Source organism: Oncorhynchus clarkii, chromosome 24 (assembly GCF_045791955.1).
Source record: "Oncorhynchus clarkii lewisi isolate Uvic-CL-2024 chromosome 24, UVic_Ocla_1.0, whole genome shotgun sequence".
Lineage (NCBI taxonomy): Eukaryota > Metazoa > Chordata > Actinopteri > Salmoniformes > Salmonidae > Oncorhynchus > Oncorhynchus clarkii.
In genome coordinates, this window is record NC_092170.1 from 24,971,569 (window position 1) to 24,991,969 (window position 20,401).

The window sequence follows — 20,401 nt, forward strand, 5'->3', positions numbered from 1 at the left end:
ATCAAAATGTATTTTATATTTGAGATTCTTCAAAGTAGCCACACTTTGCCTTGATGACTGCTTAACACTCTTGGCACTCTCTCAAGAAGCTTGACCTGGAATGCTTTTCAACAATCTTGAAGGAGTTCACACATATGCTGAGCACTTGTTGGCTGCTTTTCCTTCACTCTGTCCATCTCATCCCAAACCATTTAAATTGGGTTGGGTGATTGTGGAGGCCAGGTCATCTGATGCAGCACTCCATCACTCTTCTTCTTGGTCAAATAGCCCTTACAAAGCCTGTAGGTGTGTTGGGTCAATGTCCTGTTGAAAAACAAATGATAGTCCCACTAAGCCCAAACCAGATGGGATGGCGTATCGCTACAGAATGCCGACGTAGCCATGCTGGTTAAGTATGCCTTGAATTCTAAATACATCACAGACAGTCTCTCCAGCAAAGCACCTCCTCCTCCATGCTTCATGGTGGGAACCACACATACGGAAATCATCCGTTCACCTACTCTGTGTTCCACAAAGACACGGCGGTTGGAACAAAAAATATAACATTTGGACTCCTCAGACGAAAAGGACAGATTTCCACCGGTCCAATATCCATTGCTCATGTTTCTTAGCCCAAGCAAGTCTCTTCTTATTGGTGTCCTTTAGTAGGGGTCTCTTTGCAGCAATTCTACCATGAAGGCCTGCTTAACGCAGTCTCCTCTGAACAGTGGATGTTGAGATGTTTCTGTTACTTGAACTCTGTGAAGCATTTATATGGGCTGCAACCTGAGGTGCAGTTAACTCTAGTGAACTTATCCACTGCAACAGAGGTAACGCTGGGTCTTCCTTTCCTGTGGCGGTCCTCATGAAAGCCAGTTTCATCATAACACTTGATGGTTTTTGCGACTGCACTTAAAGAAACTTTAAAAGTTCTTGAAATTTTCCATATTGACTGACCTTTACGTCTTAAAATAATGACAGACTGTTCTTTCTGTTTGCTTATTTGAGCTGTTTTTGCCATAATATGCACTCTTTTACCAAATAGGGCTATCTTCTGTATAATACCTCTATCTTGTCACAACACAACTGATTGGCTCAAACGCATTAAGAAGGAAAGAAATTCCACAAATTCACTTTTAACAAGACACGCTGGTTAAATGAAATGGATTGCAGGTGACTTCCTCATGAAGCTGGTTGAGAGAATGCCAAGAGTAAGCAAAGCTGTCATCAAGGCAAAGGGTGTCTACTTTGAAGTCACTCAAATATAAAATATATTGTGATTTGTTTACTACATGATTCCATGTGATATTTCAAAGTTGTGATGTCTACAATATAGAAACTAGTAAAACATAAAGAAAACTCTGGAATGAGTAGTTACTGCACATATGCAAACATGATCCATGACTGAGTTCATCAGGAAGTGTATAGGATATGTTGTACCCACTGTGACTATTAAAACCAACCCTAACCAGGAACCCTAACCGCGAACCATCACATTTAATCATGGCAAGGTGACTGGGAATATGACAGAATACAAACAGTGTAGTTATTCCCTCCGTAAGGCAATCAAACAGGCAAAAGGTCAGTACAGAGACAAAGTGAAGTCACAATTCAACAGCTCAAACATGAGACTTATGTGGCAGGTTCTACAGACAATCACGGATTACAAAAAGAAAAGCAGCCATGTCGCAGACACCGACGTCTTGATTCCGGACAAGCAAAACAACTTCTTCGCCCACCTTGAGGATAACACAGTGCCACCGACGTCGCCTGCTACCAAGGACTGTGGCCTCTCCTTCTCTGTGGCCGATGTGAGTAAGACATTTAAATGTGTTAACCCTCGCAGGGTTGCCGGCCCAGACAGCATCCCTAGCCGCGTCTTCAGAGCATGCACAGACCAGCTGGCTAGAGTGTTTACGGACATATTCAATCTCTCCCTATCCCAGTCTGCTGTCCTCACCTGCTTCAACATGTCCACCACTGTTGCTGTACCCAAGAAAGCAAAAGTAACTGAACTAAATGACTATCGCCCCATAGCACTCACTTCTGAGAGACAATTCAAGGATAATATCACCTCTACTTCACCTGACACCCTAGACCCACTTCAATATGCTTACCGCACCAATAGATCCACAGACGATGCAATCTTCACCGCACTGCACACTGCCGTATCCCAACTGGACAAGAGGAATACCTATGTAAGAATGCTGTTCATTGACTATAGCTCAGCAATCAACACCATAGTACCCTCCATGCTCATCATTAAGTTTGAGGCCCTGGGTTTGAACCCCGCCCTGTGCAACTGGGTCCTGGACTTCTTGATAGGCCGCCCCCAGGTAGTGAAGGTAGGAAACAACATCTCCACTTCACTGATCCTCAACACGGGCCCCACAACAATGCATGCTCAGCCCCATCCTGTACTCCCTGTTCACCCACGACTCCATGGCCACGCACGCCTCCAACTCAATCACCAAGTTTTCAGACGACACAACAGTAGTAGGCCTGATTACCAACAATGATGAGACAGCCTACAGGGAGGAGGTGAGGGCCCCGGAAGTGTGGTGCCAGGAAAATAACCTCTCACTCTACATTCAACAAAACTACGGAGATGATCGTGGACTTCAGGAAACCGCAGAGGGAGCATCCCCCTATCTACATCAATGGGACCGCAGTGGAGAAGGTGGAAAGCTTAAAGTTCCTCGGCGTACACATCACGGACAAACTGAAATGGTCCACGCACACAGACAGTGTGGAGAAGAAGGTGCAACAGCGCCTCTTCAACCTCAGGAGGCTGAAGAAATTTGGCTTGGCACCTAAAACCCTCACAGACTTCTACAGACACACAATAGAGAGCTTCCTGTCGGGCTGTATCACCGCCAGGTACGGCAACTGCACCGCCCGCAACCGCAGGGCTCTCCAGATGGTGGTGCGGTCTGCCCAACGCAGCACCGGGGCAAACTACTTACCCTTCAGGACACCTACAGTACCCGATGTCACAGGAAGGCCAAAAAGATCATCAAGGACAACAACTAACCGAACCACTGCCTGTTCACCCCGCTATCATCCAGAAGGCGAGGTCAGTACAGGTGCATCAAAGGTGGGACCGAGAGACTGAAAAACAGCTTCTATCTGAAGGCCATCATATTGTTAAATAGCCACACTAGCACATTAGAGGCTGCTGCCCTATATACATAGACTTGAAATCACTGGCCACTTTAATAATTGGAACACAAATCACTTTAACAATGTTTACATATTTTGCATTACTCATCTTATTCTATCCTATTCTACTGTATCTTAGTCTGTGCCGCTCTGACATTGCTCGTCCAAACATTTATATATTCTAAATTCCATTCCTTTACTTGAAATTGTGTGTATTGTTAGATATTACTTGTTAGATATTACTGCACTGTTGGAGCTAGAAACACAAACTTTTCGCTACACCCACAATAACATCTGCTAAACACGTGTATGTGACAATCTTTTGTTGATATCACAGGGAGGCAGGTGTGTGTGTTATGCATTTCACAGCTATGAACTGCTATATCATTAAAGTCAATGACATACCACGTACACCTCCACATGCAGAATCCTATTAAGACATTCAGTGCTTTCTTGGGAAGCATTATGAGAGATGAGTGACCTTTGATATTGCACATTTCTAGACTTGCGTCAGAGCTGTGCTGACCTCGGTGCGAAAGAAAGAACCCATTGTGTCATAACACTGTGGTGGCTCCTACACACAGCACTCCCTTGCATAGGGAACGAACACACACACACACACACACACACACACACACACACACACACACACACACACACACACACACACACACACACACACACACACACACACACACACACACACACACACACACACACACACACACCCTCCTCTCCACTGCTAGTTACTTTGTTTTGATGAATAATACCCAGTGTGTGTTGAGATTAGCGCGATGCTTACCTTGCAGATAGTCAGCCAGATCGCCACCGTTGCAGTACTGTGGGGAGGAACAAGACAAACAAAACCATTCTATTAGCAGGCTGTGTAAGAACAACACGGATTAACAGTATCAAGCTGTGTGTGTGTGTGTGCGTACATGCGTGTGTTGTATGTGACCACAAAGCCCAGATAACGATGGGTCTCATCAATTAATCTGATGAGTGGCTGTGCTGTTATCAGTACTGACAGTCTCTGTTAATCCTGGCATTAGTCAACACAGAGAATGGAAAGGAGAGGAGTCCAAGAAAGACAGAGAGAGTTAGTGAGAGAGTTAGAGAAAAGGTATGAGGGAGAAGGGGAAAGAAAGTGGAGGAGAAAGAGGGCAGCTAGGTGGTAGGAAAATGTGAGCTAGCATCTACCCCACGTCTGTCCACCATTTCCAGTTCTGTCAGTTGAACCACCAATTAAATCATGTTGGTTACCAGAGCTTCCTCTGATCAAAGCATTGGTTTGATCTGGCCTTAAAGAGCCTCTGCCTTATCAGTGACCGATAGGATCTGACTCCAGTTCAGTTTATTACCACACCATGTTTTTTAGCCTTTGTACAGGGAAATCAATTACAGCTGAGATCCTTATATTGACACATGGATGGAGGGAGAGACATGCTCTGTGTGCATTCCAATCAGTTTACTGCAAGCAGCAGAGGCATTGAGCAGAGTTTAAATAAGACATTCTTAGGGGTCCACCATAACCACATAATGCTAAGGTAATATGCATATATTTAACTCTTATGGGGGTGCCCACGTTGATTGTTGTAAGGTTATGGGCTGCCATGATTTGTTTTCCGTGTGAGGAGAATAATTTATGAGGCACACCTAACATACTGCATATTAATAACGTAGATTGCTTTGTTTCATACAGAGAGTCAATGTTGCAGCTGAAACGGCAGTGTTTCCCCTAAAAGTTTCCTTTTCAATTTGTTCCTACCTGTGCCAAAATGCTGGAGAATGAGCCCTGAGCACTGACTGCTTAATAAGTAATAATTAATCTGATCCCTCCTTTAACCTGAGTAAAACAAGCCTGTTTTACTAGGCAAAACAAGCAGTCTGGAAAACACCAGGCAGATTAGCATCCATGCTAGCCTACTGCCGATGCTATCTATGCTCATCTCTCTGATACATTGATTAAGCAGCCTGCTAACTAGAAGACCAAAGCCAGATTTATGTCTGTTTCTTCTCCTGTGCCAGGAGACCCCGCCTCCTTAGTGTCAGTGTGGCTCTCAGAACACAGCGGTATCTACAACAAGCTAGAACACCCCAGGCAGGCCAAGGTAACAGGTACTAGGGTCCCATGACACCTTGCACAGCCAGTTAGCTTAACAACAGCAAGAATATGAGAAGGGGCAGAATATGTATTGCAGGGCTAAATATAAAGCAAATTAACAATGTTTTGCTCCTGGATAAAATAATTCCTGGAAATTGGGGTGTAGGTGTACAGGTATATCTTTACTTAAGGTATCATATAGTTAGTTTCTTTCCTTCAGGCGGTTTGTGGAATTTTTAGGTCTTGAGCAATGAGAGGGAGAGAGAAAGAAGAAGGGGGAGGGGAGAGGCAGAGTGAGGACAGGAGCACACTGGGTTTGCAGCCTCTCATAGGACTGAGGAAATGACATGTGGCATGTGGAGAGAGAGCATGGGGGAAGGGAGAGAGAGCATGGGGGAAGGGAGAGAGAGCATGGGGGAAGGGAGAGAGAGCATGGGGAGAGAGAGCATGGGGGAGGGGCGGGTAATTAAGCAGAGTAAGACAGACAGAGAGAGAGAGAGAGGGGAGAGGTATCAACACAAAGGCAGAGACCCTGGTAGCCTACAGGCAGCTCGGAAGAAGAGGTTGCATGCTGAGAGTGTGACACTCCACCTACCTCCATGACCAGGAACACAGAATTGGGAGTTTCCTGGAAGACAGGAGAGAAACAACATGGGTTAGGGTGATCATATCTCTCACAACACCTGTCACATCCACTACATAGAGGAACAGCTTTGTCACACAGACTGAAATGTATGTATGGCGCAGACAGATATAGCCAACATATACTGTGTAGATGGATCATATGTGTACACTACAGACAATAGGATTCCTTTGCCACCCAGCATGAACTGAAGCCCATAGCATAACTGATCCACTGATCTGGATTGGATCCGTACAGTACAATACCTGGCTCCAATCTAGACACATTGACACCCTCATCCTCCATCTCATACTGTGCGACTTATATGAGGTTAAGATAAAAATAGCGCCCATCAAGAAAACGTGCCGTCCTTAGTGAACCCCTCACCTCAAAGCTGTGTCGTGCTACAGTCTACATTTTTGAGGGGAGAGGAATGGAGTTTATTACACAACAGGTCCAAGTGGAGGTTGTTGGGGTGTGCGTGCGTTCGGGATATTGGGTTCAAGGGAATTGGGCAAGGTGACAGATATAGGAGCCACCTTGTCAACATGGTGATGCAGGTGCAAAGAAGATGCTGGACAGGAGCCAAAGTAACCCAAGCAGGCTTCCAGGTTAAACAAGCTCACATGTATTTGGGAGAGTGTTTGGGTGTGTGTTTGCGCATGTGTGTGTGGTGTCAGGTTGATGGTACTGAAGCATATGGCAGATCAAGCATCTTGGCGTGTGCATCAAGTTCTCATCAACAACATCAACAACACAATTGTCGTCACACATTTTCCAATCCATTCAGTGCCATTCTAAGTAGGCCATCTATGATTAGATCCAGAAGTATTTCTTGTGACAAATTTAAGAGAAACAGCCTGTCACATTAAATGCTTCTTTCCTTTCTAAGGAGCGTATGAGTTCAAATATACTTCATGGCATTATTTTCTGTGTACCGTACTAACAAATCAATGCGTCTCAAAATCAATTCCTGGACTACCAACTGCCATACTAGTCAGTTACTGGATTGCATTACTCTCTGGCTCTAATGGTCTCTCAGCCAAGGTTTCCAGATAGAGAGCAACCACAACAGCCACCCATTAATTCCACTTCAGCTCCTTCCTATCTGCTGACCTGTCAGCCTGCACCAGGCTTATTGGCTGGGCTCCCCTCCTCCCTGGCCAATCCCATTGGCGCGTTGCTGTGGATACTAGGATAATGGGATTCTGGTCGGTGTGTGTGTGTGTGTTTGTGGTGGCTGGTCTTGGCCTGGGGAAGATTACATAACGAGCTGTTTTCAGACCCAGCTCTATACTGGTTGATGGGGACTGGGAGAGGAAGAATAGGAGGACAGGAAAGAAGGGTGTTGGCCAGGCTGGACACTGTCCTGGAGGGTAATTGATACGTGAGAGGTACAAATACAGGACAGCCTCACCCCCTTTAACCTCCAGCCCTCAGTAGGTTGACAATGTACAATGAACTGTCTATGCCACCATAAAATCCATCCTACAAGAGTCCAAAACCTCTTCCATGGTCCAAATCTAGACTAAGTGGCATTCAGTATTTTCTAAGGCAGTGTTTGGTTACAGCTGTTATTATCAACACATTTACCACAAGAGAGGAGACACCAAATGAGTCAGAATGTGCTGTGACACAAAACACTATCTGTTAAAGAATTGATGGACCTTGGACAGACACACAAGACCAACTGCCAACAGGGTTATTCTACATGACCCTCCTTCCTCAAAGGAATACACCACAACTAAAAACAGAAGCATAAACAATTCCGCTTCCTGCTATCCAACATCAGCAGCCCCTCACGCAAGCATACATATTCCACTTATAAAAGCATTTCACAATCCTTCTAAAAACACTGAGTCACGAGGCGATCCAGTCAGAGTTATGCCACAAACAAGCTTTGAGCGATGCTCTTCCAGAAAACACTAGAAGGAAGAGTACTATATCAGTTCAAAGAAATGTTGTCTTGAGGGAAACTCAAAACATCCCCCAACCATTTCCCACCGCTTCAGCCCTCCACCTCACAGAAATGTTCAGAATGCCAACACAACTCTAGAGCCGGGCCAAAACAACAACGTATTCTTAGTGTGTCTATCCTGTTTGTTGCGTCACACGGTAGACTGTGTCCTGGGCTACATAAGAATGAAGGGGCGTAAGGTAACAGCGGGAGAAGAGAGGGGGCCGGCTGGGCTCAGTTTAAAATTGTTGAGGACATTAGAGAATAGGGTTCTATATGTGGACTGGAAATCCACTCGGCACACATCTGTTACGCAAATTCAGAGTAATCCTTAGCATTCTGAGAACCAAGAATCTTGCCTAGTCTAATATTACTGCACGCTAGATACATAGCTGTGTCACACACTATGAGACACACTGTGGTGATTAATTAAGCAATAAGGTAAAAAGGTGTGTGGTATATGGCCAATATACCACAGCTCAGGGCTGTTCTTTGGCACAACGCAACGAAGAGTGCCTGGACACAGCCCTTAGCCGTGGTATATTGGCCATATATCACAAACCCCCGAGGTGCCTTATTGCTATTATAAACTGGTTACCAACGTAATTAGAGCAGTAAAAAGTTGTGTTTTGTCATACCACGGGTATACGGTCTGATATACCATGGCTTTCAGTCAATCAGCATTCAGTGCTCAAACCAGCCCTGAATGCTGATTGGCTGAAAGCCATGGTATATCAGACCGTATACCACGGGTATGACAAAACACAACTTTTTACTGCTCTAATTACGGACAATGAACACAATTGCATTTTATCGATGGCAATTTGAATGCACAGAGATACCGTGACGAGATCCTGAGGCCCATTGTCGTGCCATTCATTCCCTGCCATCACCTCATGTTTCAGCATGATAATGCACTGACAATATCGCAAGGATCTGTACACAATTCCTGGAAGCTGAAAATGTCCCAGTTCTTCAATGGCCTGCATACTCACTCATTGAGCATGTTTGGTATGCTCTGGGACGATGTGTACAACAGCGCGTTTCAGTTCCCGCCAATAAGCACCAACTTTGTAAAGCCATTGAAGAGGAGTGGGACAACATTCCACAGACCACAATCAACTCTATGCAAATAAGATGTGTCGCACCGCATGAGACAAATGGTTGTCACACCAGATACTGACTGGTTTTCTGATCCACTCCCCTACTTTTTAAAATATTTTTTACAAGGTATCTGGGACCAACAGATGCATTCTGTATTCCCAGTCATGTGAAATTCATAGATACATTTATTTCAAGACCTTTGAAATTGTTGCATGTTGCGTTTATATTTTTGATGATGTATATTCTCAATGGATTTATTAAAATACACCCCCACCCACATCTGCACACCACCAACACTTGTCCTTGGCATGCACACGAGAGGTATACAAGGTGCATGCAGGCAAAAATTTGGTAAAAATAGGCCTAGTTGTAAGGGGAGTCAAATAAATATTGCCCACATTATTAGATTTTTTTTTTTTAACAAGCAAAATACCTTAAATCCAATGTGAAAGCAGTATGTGTGTGCGTGGGAGATTTGAGTGTGCTGGGTGTGAGTTTCTAACTCAGTGGAGGCTGCTGAGGGGAGGATGACTCATATTAATGGCTGGAACGGAGCAAATGGAATGGCATTAAACACATGGAAATCATGTGTTTGATGTACAGTGTATTCGGAAAGTATTCAGGCCGCTTTACTTTCCCCACATTGTGTTAGTGGGTGCTCCTTTAAAAGGTGTGTCATACTGCAGCACACCTTGCGGGCTGCTGCAGCATTCTGTAGCACATTTTCTAATTGTCAGCCATTTTTTCTGTTAATGCAAGTTAGTGCTAATTTGACCACCAGAGGCCATCTTTGAAAAGCGCTTGATAGTCTTCCATTGCTTAAATCATTTGATTAATATTATGGTGTTTCTATTCCATGAAAACCGAAAAACCCTCTGGGTAAATTCAGACCATTTCGCTCTCGGTGCCCACACCGGACGTTCAGGCCGAGTAGTAGGGTTGATTTGAGCGTTCTGGCCTTACAACGGCAGTCAAGCACCCAAGCTAACATTGGCTAGCATGCTACCTACTTCCAGACACAAATGAGACCACTCGCCCTAGCAGAGCTGGTTAGGCAGTTTTCGTGTTAACCAGAGTGTTGGTGAATGTAACTGTGCTGCTGGAAACAATTTAATTATGCTTTTTTGCCGATGTTCACTGACACCGCCATATTCAACGGGTGTTGAGTGCCCGTTAATTCATTATGCTTTGCCCTGTTACACTGAGATGAGAGTGCTCTGAAATCGGAGTAGATAGCCAGAACGAATTTACGAAAGCACCGAATGTCCATTGAGAACGAACAACGACCATACCATTTACCTAAGCTAAGAATGACGGGAATAATCATGTCAATAAACATTGGGTAGTTAGATAGCCTATAGTTAATATACTGTCAAGTGTGATGTCTAACTACTAACGTTAGGTAGATAACTAACATACCGGTACATACTGCTGTAATATGCTATGTTGTTTGTAAGGACAGCATAGCTAACAAATTGTCAGCCAACATAACGTGTAAGGTAACTTATTTGAAAAAGTTATTACTTTATTACATTGAGTAGCAAGATACCGCGAGGATGCGCTCTACTCCCCCTTGGTCGTTAGGGCAAATCTGGTCTGTGATATGACGGAGGTTTTTCACACCTAGCTCGGCTATTAGACTATTCTCTAGTAAAGGTTGAAAAGTCTATTGTTCAGCTATTAGCCCCCCTCCCCAACTTGCAACAAATGGATGTATTTTGGTCGAGAGCAAAACTTTATTTAATTTCGCTATCAATCACCCTCCATTTTGGCAATTTTTGGAGTGTCAGTTTGGCTACAACCAATACTGTTCAGCCTTTCTTTCCGACACAAAGCAAGTTATAGCGGACACCTACGAAGGAGTGTGTGATGATGGAATCTCAGGTAAGCAGCACTGGGCGTTCTCCCGTCCAACTTCCACATAGCTAGTAGTTAGCTCCTACGATTCAGTGTAGGTTCATAACATTGTACTATATTCCATACATACTGTAGAATGATAAATCATGCAATTATTCTTCTCAAGCTAACCAAACACATTTAGCTACGAACGCCTGTTCTCACCATTTTCAGTTGAATTCAATGAATTCTTATGTCTTATTTGATTCATAGTTAATATATAATCATATTTCATGACAGTGTAATGGTTAGCTTTTTTACAGAAGGATGAAAGATCACAATATGTCTGTCAGGGAATGCTATTCTGATATGTCAGATGAAGTGTTAGACCAGAAAGTCAGGGCCAATAAAGGATGTCCCATGCGGGCTTTAGAATGGTCAAAGGAAGATTCCAAGCAATGGGCCATCGGGAACAATGGAGAAGAGTTAGGGAAGTCTCTGCAGCGTGTAGATGGTGCAGGTATCATTGCCAGAATGATCCAGCTTTGTTGCATTGCTCGGCAAAAATACTCTGTCCCTGCTCACCAGTCTCTCGTCCACACTGATACAAATCATACATTGACAAAGGTACTAAGATGTATGTCTCCATCAAATCTAAGAAGTAATATTGACTTTTTATTATTACTTATTTGTAGACACATTTCCAATGATGTATGAAGTTGGAGTTGTTCTTCATCAACTGGTGATACATAAATAATGAAGCAGGTTAAACATTTCACTTTTAATTCCAATGCTTTTTTTCAAGAGACAACATTGTCATCTTTGGCGGTATAGATGGATTTTCAAGGAAGGTACAGTTGAAGTCAGAAGTTTACATACACACCATAGACAAATACATTTAAACTCAGTTTTTCACAATTCCTGACATTTAATCCTAGTCAAAAATCCGTCTTAGGTCAGTTAGGATAACCACTTTATTTTAAGAATGTCAAATGTCAGAATAATAGTAGAAATTATGATTTATTTCAGCTTTTATTTCTTTCATCACATTCCCAGAGGGTCAGAAGTTTACATGCACTCAATTAGTATTTGGTAGCATTGCCTTTAAATTGTTTAACTTGGGTCAAGCGTTTTGGGTGGCCTTCCACAAGCTTCCTACAATAAGTTGTGGGTGAATTTTGGCCCATTCCTCCTGACAGAGCTGGTGTAGGTTTGAGTCAGGTTTGTAAAGCCTCCTTGCTCGCACACGCTTTTTCAGTTCTGCTCACACATTTTTTATTGGATTGAGGTCAGGGCTTTGTGATGGCCACTCCAATACCTTGACTTTGTTTTCCTTAAGCCATTTTGCCACAACTTTGGAAGTATGCTTGGGGTCAATGTCCATTTGGAAGACCCATTTGCTACCAAGCTTTAACTTCCTGACTGATGTCTTGAGATGTTGCTTCAATATATCCACATACTTTTACTCCCTCATGATGCCATCTATTTTGTGAAGTGCACCAGTCTCTCCTGCAGCAAAGCACCCCCACAACATGATGCTGCCACCCCCGTGCTTCACGGTTGGGATGGTGTTCTTTGGCTTGCAAGCCTCCCCCTTTATCCTCCAAACATAACGATGGTCATTATGGCCAAACAGTTCTATTTTTGTTTCATCAGACCAGAGAACATTTCTCCAAAAACTACGATCTTTGTCCCCATGTGCAGTTGCAAACTGTGGTCTGGCATTTTTATGGCCATTTTGGAGCAGTGGCTTCTTCCTTGATGAGCGACCTTTCAGGTTATGTCTGTTTAGGACTAGTTTTACTGTGGATATAGACACTTATGTACCGGTTTCCTCCAGCATCTTCACAAGGTTCTTTGCTGTTGTTCTGGGATTGATTTGCAATTTTCGCACCACAGTACGTTCATCTCTAGGAGACAGAACGCGTCTCCTTCCTGAGCGGTATGATGGCTGTGTGGTCCCATGGTGTTTATACTTGCGTACTATTGTTTGTACAGATGAATGTGGTACCTTCAGGCATTTGGAAATTGCTCCCAAGGATGAACCAGACTTGTGGAGGTCTACAATTTTTAATCTGAGGTCTTGGCTGATATCTTTAGATTTCTATTTCTATGATGTCAAGCAAAGAGGCACTGAGTTTGAAGTTAGGCCTTGAAATACATCCACAGGCACACCTCCAATTGACTCAAAATATGTCAATAAGCCTATCAGAACTTCTAAAGCCATGACATCATTTTCTGGAATTTTCAAAGCTGTTTAAAGGCACAGTGAATTTAGAGCATGTAAACTTCTGACCCACTGGAATTGTGATACAGTGAAGTAATCTGTCTGTAAACAATTGTTGGTAAAATTACGTGTCATGCACAAAGTAATGTCCTAACCGAATTGCCAAAAATATTCTTTGTTAACAAGAAATTTGTGGAGTGGTTGAAAAACAAGTTTTAATGACTCCAACATAAGTGTATGTAAACTTCCGACTTCAACTGTAAGTATATTATTTGTATGCATATTTCCCATCACCTAATGAACAACCACAATACCAGTCTGGTGTTAAGCTGACTGTGCTGTATTGACGTATCCTGAAAATGACATCTGCTGCTTTAGATTGAACGTTCATATCTCAGTTATTGTTTTAATATCTACAAAAAAAGAAGCTATTTTCTTTACTTTCAGAGTGCGAGCTGATCAAGGGGTCGGAAATGTGGATATTGCCAGATGTATGTTCACTGTTCGAGGAACAGGCCGTAGAAGCCTTATTGTTGGCAAAAGTGTCCATAACCAGAGGTAAGTAAACTGTTCTGTGATCTTTTTCGCTCTTCCTCTGTGCCTGTCTTGTTGTACATGGAACCTGTCTCACATGCATTAATTAAAAAATGCTTAAGATGTCAGCTGCTAATTTTCAGATTTACACCACAAACACTCAGCCATTTTCACTGGACTATCAAGCCCGTTGATGCCAAATTTATATCATCACTAATACAGATTTGTTTATTTTGAGCATTCCAGATTCAGTAGGTGGAGGACCTGCTTTATCAGGAGGATAATCTGGAAACACTGACAATGGGGTCATTGTTCCTGACATCCCATGCCCCGTCTACTGAGAATCTTGCTGTGCTCCAACATCAAGTGAACCCTACCAACGACTCATCTTTTGGTCAGGAAATATACAGTGACTTGCAAAAGTATTCGGCCCCCTTGAACTTTGCGACCTTTTGCCACATTTCAGGCTTCAAACATAAAGATATAAAACTGTATTTTTTTGTGAAGAATCAACAACAAGTGGGACACAATCATGAAGTGGAACGACATTTATTGGATATTTCAAACTTTTTTAACAAATCAAAAACTGAAAAATTGGGCGTGCAAAATTATTCAGCCCCCTTAAGTTAATACTTTGTAGCGCCACCTTTTTCTGTGATTACAGCTGTAAGTCGCTTGGGGTATGTCTCTATCAGTTTTGCACATTGAGAGACTGACATTTTTTCCCATTCCTCCTTGCAAAACAGCTCGAGCTCAGTGAGGTTGGATGGAGAGCATTTGTGAACAGCAGTTTTCAGTTCTTTCCACATATTCTCGATTGGATTCAGGTCTGGACTTTGACTTGGCCATTCTAACACCTGGATATGTTTATTTTTGAACCATTCCATTGTAGATTTTGCTTTATGTTTTGGATCATTGTCTTGTTGGAAGACAAATCTCCGTCCCAGTCTCAGGTCTTTTGCAGACTCCATCAGGGTTTCTTCCAGAATGGTCCTGTATTTGGCTCCATCCATCTTCCCATCAATTTTAACCATCTTCCCTGTCCCTGCTGAAGAAAAGCAGGCCCAAACCATGATGCTGCCACCAACGTGTTTGACAGTGGGGATGGTGTGTTCAGCTGTGTTGCTTTTACGCCAAACATAACGTTTTGCATTGTTGCCAAAAAGTTCAATTTTGGTTTCATCTGACCAGAGCACCTTCTTCCACATGTTTGGTGTGTCTCCCAGGTGGCTTGTGGCAAATTTTAAACGACACTTTTTATGGATATCTTTAAGAAATGGCTTTCTTCTTGCCACTCTTCCATAAAGGCCAGATTTGTGCAATATACGACTGATTGTTGTCCTATGGACAGAGTCTCCCACCTCAGCTATAGATCTCTGCAGTTCATCCAGAGTGATCATGGGCCTCTTGGCTGCATCTCTGATCAGTCTTCTCCTTGTATGAGCTGAAAGTTTAGAGGGACGGCCAGGTCTTGGTAGATTTGCAGTGTTCTGATACTCCTTCCATTTCAATATTATCGCTTGCACAGTGCTCCTTGGGATGTTTAAAGCTTGGGAAATCTTTTTGTATCCAAATCCGGCTTTAAACTTCTTCACAACAGTATCTCGGACCTGCCTGGTGTGTTCCTTGTTCTTCATGATGCTCTCTGCGCTTTTAACGGACCTCTGAGACTATCACAGTGCAGGTGCATTTATACGGAGACTTGATTACACACAGGTGGATTGTATTTATCATCATTAGTCATTTAGGTCAACATTGGATCATTCAGAGATCCTCACTGATCCTCATCCAGAGATCCTCACTTCTGGAGAGAGTTTGCTGCACTGAAAGTAAAGGGGCTGAATAATTTTGCACGCCCAATTTTTCAGTTTTTGATTTGTTAAAAAAGTTTTAAATATCCAATAAATGTCGTTCCACTTCATGATTGTGTCCCACTTGTTGTTGATTCTTCACAAAAAAATACAGTTTTATATCTTTATGTTTGAAGCCTGAAATGTGGCAAAAGGTCGCAAAGTTCAAGGGGGCCGAATACATTCGCAAGGCACTGTACATGCATGCTCTTCGATTAGTATTGAGACTCCAACCTATTTAGGTGCAGTACTCCCACACTATATAGGATATTGTTTTAGCCCCAGTGCCACTCTTGATAATGGCAAACATTTGTATTTTTTGGAGGTGGGTGAAAGGATAGCAGGCCCAGCTGTCAAAGTGAGAGGGGAGGCTATTCTGGATAGAGCAGGTACTTGTGTGTAGTCTATTTCTTGTGAGCTTTTCTGTCCTCAGATACAGAAAGCTGTGAAAGCCTGTCTGCAGATTAAGAGGTCCCAATGAAGAGCAGCAGTTTTCAGTCCTGGTGCTGGGGACTCAAAACGTTTGTTTGTGCCTTGGCACTACACAGCTGATTCAAATGATCAAGTCATCATCAAGCTTCAAATGGTATTTATGTATTCATTTGTGACGCTATCCTTGAAATTTGTGACACTATCCTGCTATTGTCACATGCACAACATGCATCGATCTAGCCAATGTTATGAATGTTTTGTAAGGGATATTATACAGGAAGTATTATTAAAGAGATGCTTTAGATTGTGACTACTACATCTCTATTTGTATTTCAGAGTTAATGATCCAAGGTCAGTTTTGCATTTCACCTCCTGATGATTATGATGACTGACCGTGTTAGAATAAAAAAAAGTAAGCTAAATCATGCACTCTCTCTATCCATCTGTAGGTATGTTTTGATGTGAGAGAGGAAGACCCGAGGAAATCCCGTCAGCTCCGCCTCACCCGCTCTTAAGATAATCTTCGGGCCGACTGGGAGTCCAAGGCTGGTTAGAAGACACCGCTAGAGACACGATGTAATTGTGATGAACTGAGAGAAAATTAGGGTGGCAATAATTCATTAATCATATGCTGTCTTCCCTGCTCCTCTGTTTTACTTCTCTCCCCACCTCTTTCTTCCTCTTTTTTGTATTTATAATGAATGTATTATGTATTTATAACACCTGGATAATGAACTTTCAATAAAGCGTTTCACATTCTCCACTGGTTGAAATTAAGTATCTCATTAAGATACTACACCTATCCTGTGTCCTCAGATTAATGTAGATGAAGGGAGTTAGATTTGCATAGGTGTATTTCTGTATATATGATTTACAAATCAGCCTTTACTTAAATCATGTTTCTAGTCTTTTGCATAGATACAATGTGTAATCATTGATATCCCAGGAGCGGTAAAGACTGTTGAAGTGCATAACTGTATTACAATACATACCATACATACATACATACAATACATACATACCATACATACATACAGACACAGCATCATACAAAGAATGGAGTTTGATACACCTGGTATTGGATATGACTGAAAAAGAATGTCGCTCAGAGATTCATACTCGAACCGCACCTTTATTTGCCAAGGAAGAGTACATGATCAGTGAATATATTCAATGTGCAGGCTACAATGTGGGGATCTCATGCGTGGTAATAACTACTGTACATGTATATTGGACTTGCATCCTTGGCACAATAAAGTTATTATATTCTACTCAATCCATAGGCTTCATTAATGCCATTCAGACTTGACAATACAACTATGATAGCTGAGGTTCATAGATAGGTATGAATATTAGTTCAGAATATTAGTTCAGAACCTAAAGTTTTAGAGTCCATACACCGATCGGCTACATACTGTAGCTTGTTACACATCCAAAGGCATACAGTAATTTTTAACCTCCAATACACAATAAGCAAATAAAGTTAGCTAGTTATGTTACTTCATCTGTATTGCATGGCAAATATAAGCAAGACAAGCTAACACAATTTGCAGTAAATGCTTTAGCTAGCTAGCCTTTTATAACTAGGGGGCAGTATTTTCATTTTTGGATAAAAAAACGTTCCCGTTTTAAAAACGTTTCCAAAACTGCAAAGATATTGTCTGTGAGTGCAACAGAACTGATGTTACAGGCGAAACCCAGATAAAAATCCAATAAGGAAGTGCCGCATTTTTTAAAACCGCCTCATGCCAATGACTCCTTATATGGCTGTGAATGAGCTACGAATGAGCTTACGTTTTCTACGTATTCCCCAAGGTGTCTACAGCATTGTGACGTCTTTTTACGCATTTATGTTGAAGAATAGCCGTAAGGGACCACATTTCGCTCCGGCAGAAAATCTGCGTAAAGTACACAAGTAGCCATTTTTCCAATCGCTTCTTATGAGAAACCAATTGTCCCGACGGATATATTATCGAATATATATGTGAAAAACACCTTGAGGATTGATTCTAAACAACGTTTGCCATGTTTCTGTCGATATTATGGAGCTAATTTGGAGAAAAGTTTGCCGTTGTAGTGACTGCATTTTCCGGTCGATTTCTCAGCCAAACGTGAAGAACAAACAGAGCTATTTCGCCTACAAAAACAATATTTTTGGGAAAAAGGAACATTTGCTATCTAAACATCCAAAGGTTCTTCAAAGGTAAATTATTTAATTTGATTGCTTTTCTTATTTTCGTGAAAATGTTGCCTGATGCTAGCAGAGCCTAGCCATAGCATTATGCCATGATAAACTTACACAAATGCTTGCCTAGCGTTGGCTGTAAAGCATATTTAAAAAATCTGAGATGACAGTGTGATTAACAAAAGGCTAAGCTGTGTCTCAATATATTTCATCTGTGATTTTCATGAATAGGAACATTTTCTAGGAAGATTTATGTCCGCTGCGTTATGCTAATTCGTTTGAGGCTAGCGGGATGGGTAGTATCAAGAAGCTAGATTAGTTACATCCACTGTTTCAAAAGAAGACAGCCTGGTTTGCTGGTTTTCCCAGGAGTCCCTAAAATATTAAACAACAAGAATTACAAATTCATACTCATGTCATAACACTAGCTAGCTAGCTGGCTAACTTGCTAAATAGCGATTTTCGGAAATTAACTTTATGCATATTTTTTGTCACAAACTTTTGTCTCTACATTAACTAACATATTCCTCTCAATTGTACATTTTTGATTGACTCGTCATGAAGTTATAACTACTTACCGTAATGTTTTGTCAGCCATCTTTGCTGAAGAAAGTCAACAGGAATGGGTGGCTCGCTTCAAATTCGTCATTGGAACCACTCGATATGATTGGTCATATAAAAACCTTGGGACCCAAATGCATAATGAGTGCTCTAACGCCCCCTTGGTATGACGATAAAAGCTTGGCACACGTGTTTTGGGGAGTTTATCCTATTCTTCTCTGCAGATCCTCTCAAGCTCTGTCAGGTTGGATGGGGAACGTTGCTGCACAGCTATTTTCAGTTCTCTCCAGAGACGTTAGATCGGGATCAAGTTCAGGCTCTGGCAGGGACACTTGTTCCGAAGCCACTCCTGCATTGTTTTGGCAGTGTGCTTAGGGTCGTTGTCCTGTTGGAAGATGAACCGTCGCCCAAGTCTGAGGTCCTGAGTGCTCAGGTTTTCATCAATGACCTCTGTACTTCGCTCTGTTCATCTTTCCTTCGATCCTTGTCTTTCCTTTAAAAGAGTTCAATCTTGGTTTCATCAGACCAGACAATTTTGTTTCTCATGGTCTGAGAGTCCATTAGATGCCTTTTCGCAAACTTCAAGCAGGCTGTCATGTGCCTTTCACTGAGGTGTGGCTTCCGTCTGGCCACTCTACCATAAAGGCCTGATTGCTGGAGTGCTGCAGATGGTTGTCCTTCTGGAAAGTTCTACCATCTCTACAGAGGAACTCTGGAGCTCTGTCAGAGTGACCATTGGGTTCTTGGTCACCTCCCTGACCCTTCTCCCCCGATAGCCGGGAAGCCAGCCCTAAGAAGAGTCTTGGTGATTCCAAACTTCTTCCATTTAAGAATGATGGAGGCCAATATGTTCTTGGGGACCTTCAAATGCTGCAGAAATATTTTGGTACCCTTCCCCAGATCTGTGCCCAGATACAATCTTGTCTCAGAGCTCTACGGACAATTATTTCAACCTCGTGGCTTGGTTTTTGCTCTGGCATGCACTGTCAACTGTGGGACCTTATATAGACAGGAGTGTGCCTTTCCAAATCATGTCCAGTCAATTAAATTTACCACACGTGGACTCCAATCAAGTTGTAGAAACATCAAGGATTATCAATGGAAACAGGATGCACCTGAGCTCAATTTCAAGTCTCCTATCAAATGGTCAGACATTCCTTTTCTTTTCCTTCTAAAAACTTTTCGCTTTGTCATTGTGTTTTTATTTTTTATTTAATCCATTTTAGAATAAGACTAACGTAACAAAATGTGGAAAAGGTCAAGGAGTCTGAATACCTTCCGAATGCACTGTATTTCATACCATTCCACGTACTCTGCTCCAGTCATTACCACAAGCCCCTTCTCCCCAATGAAGGTGCCACCAACCTGCTGTGTGCTAACTGCTACCGTATGGAGATTACTCTTGGTTTGTGTTCTAACCCGTTTAATGGGGTGTAAAGAAAAGCCTGATGATTGAATGCATAGATGGGCAGACAGTTTGTTTTCTAAGAAAACCAACAGGATTCTTGAAATCTCCCATGTGCCCCAAGACCAAGTTCTCCTGCCAAGAGCCCAGCCCATCTTTATCAAGTCAGTTTCATGTCTGTTGAATCAGTGTGGGCTGTGTACCAGGCTAGTGTCATAGATGCAAATTCAAGATGGACAAATACTATGTGTCTCGAATCCATTAAAATGCCTTATGGAATTCTGGTCTACCCCTTACACACTCACTCTCTCTGCAGTAAACCTTTAATGAAATAGCGGGATGTACCGAGCTATGCTGTACAGTGCGGGCTGTGTCAGCCTGCATATATATATAAATGAGAGCGAGAGAGCGAGCAAGAGAGCAAGAGCGCAACAGAGAGAGAA

General features: G+C 42.4%; 1 protein-coding gene and 1 long non-coding RNA gene across 4 annotated transcripts in view; one reads left to right on the forward strand and one right to left on the reverse strand.

The window, feature by feature from the left end:
* LOC139382189 (serine/threonine-protein kinase ULK2-like) overlaps window positions 1-20,401 on the reverse strand; it is a 67,598-nt gene that overhangs the window by 30,655 nt on the left and 16,542 nt on the right. For all 3 annotated transcript variants that reach the window (XM_071126055.1, XM_071126054.1, XM_071126053.1), the window contains exons 4-5: window positions 5,841-5,873; window positions 3,944-3,980 (exon numbers count right to left, since the gene is read on the reverse strand). In XM_071126055.1, the coding sequence (XP_070982156.1) occupies window positions 3,944-3,980; window positions 5,841-5,873 (70 nt within the window). The remainder of the gene's footprint in view (window positions 1-3,943; window positions 3,981-5,840; window positions 5,874-20,401) is intronic.
* LOC139383023 (uncharacterized) lies at window positions 13,793-16,691 on the forward strand. The gene is made up of 3 exons (XR_011628682.1): window positions 13,793-13,919; window positions 15,809-15,961; window positions 16,257-16,691. It is a non-coding gene; the product is annotated as an uncharacterized lncRNA (long non-coding RNA).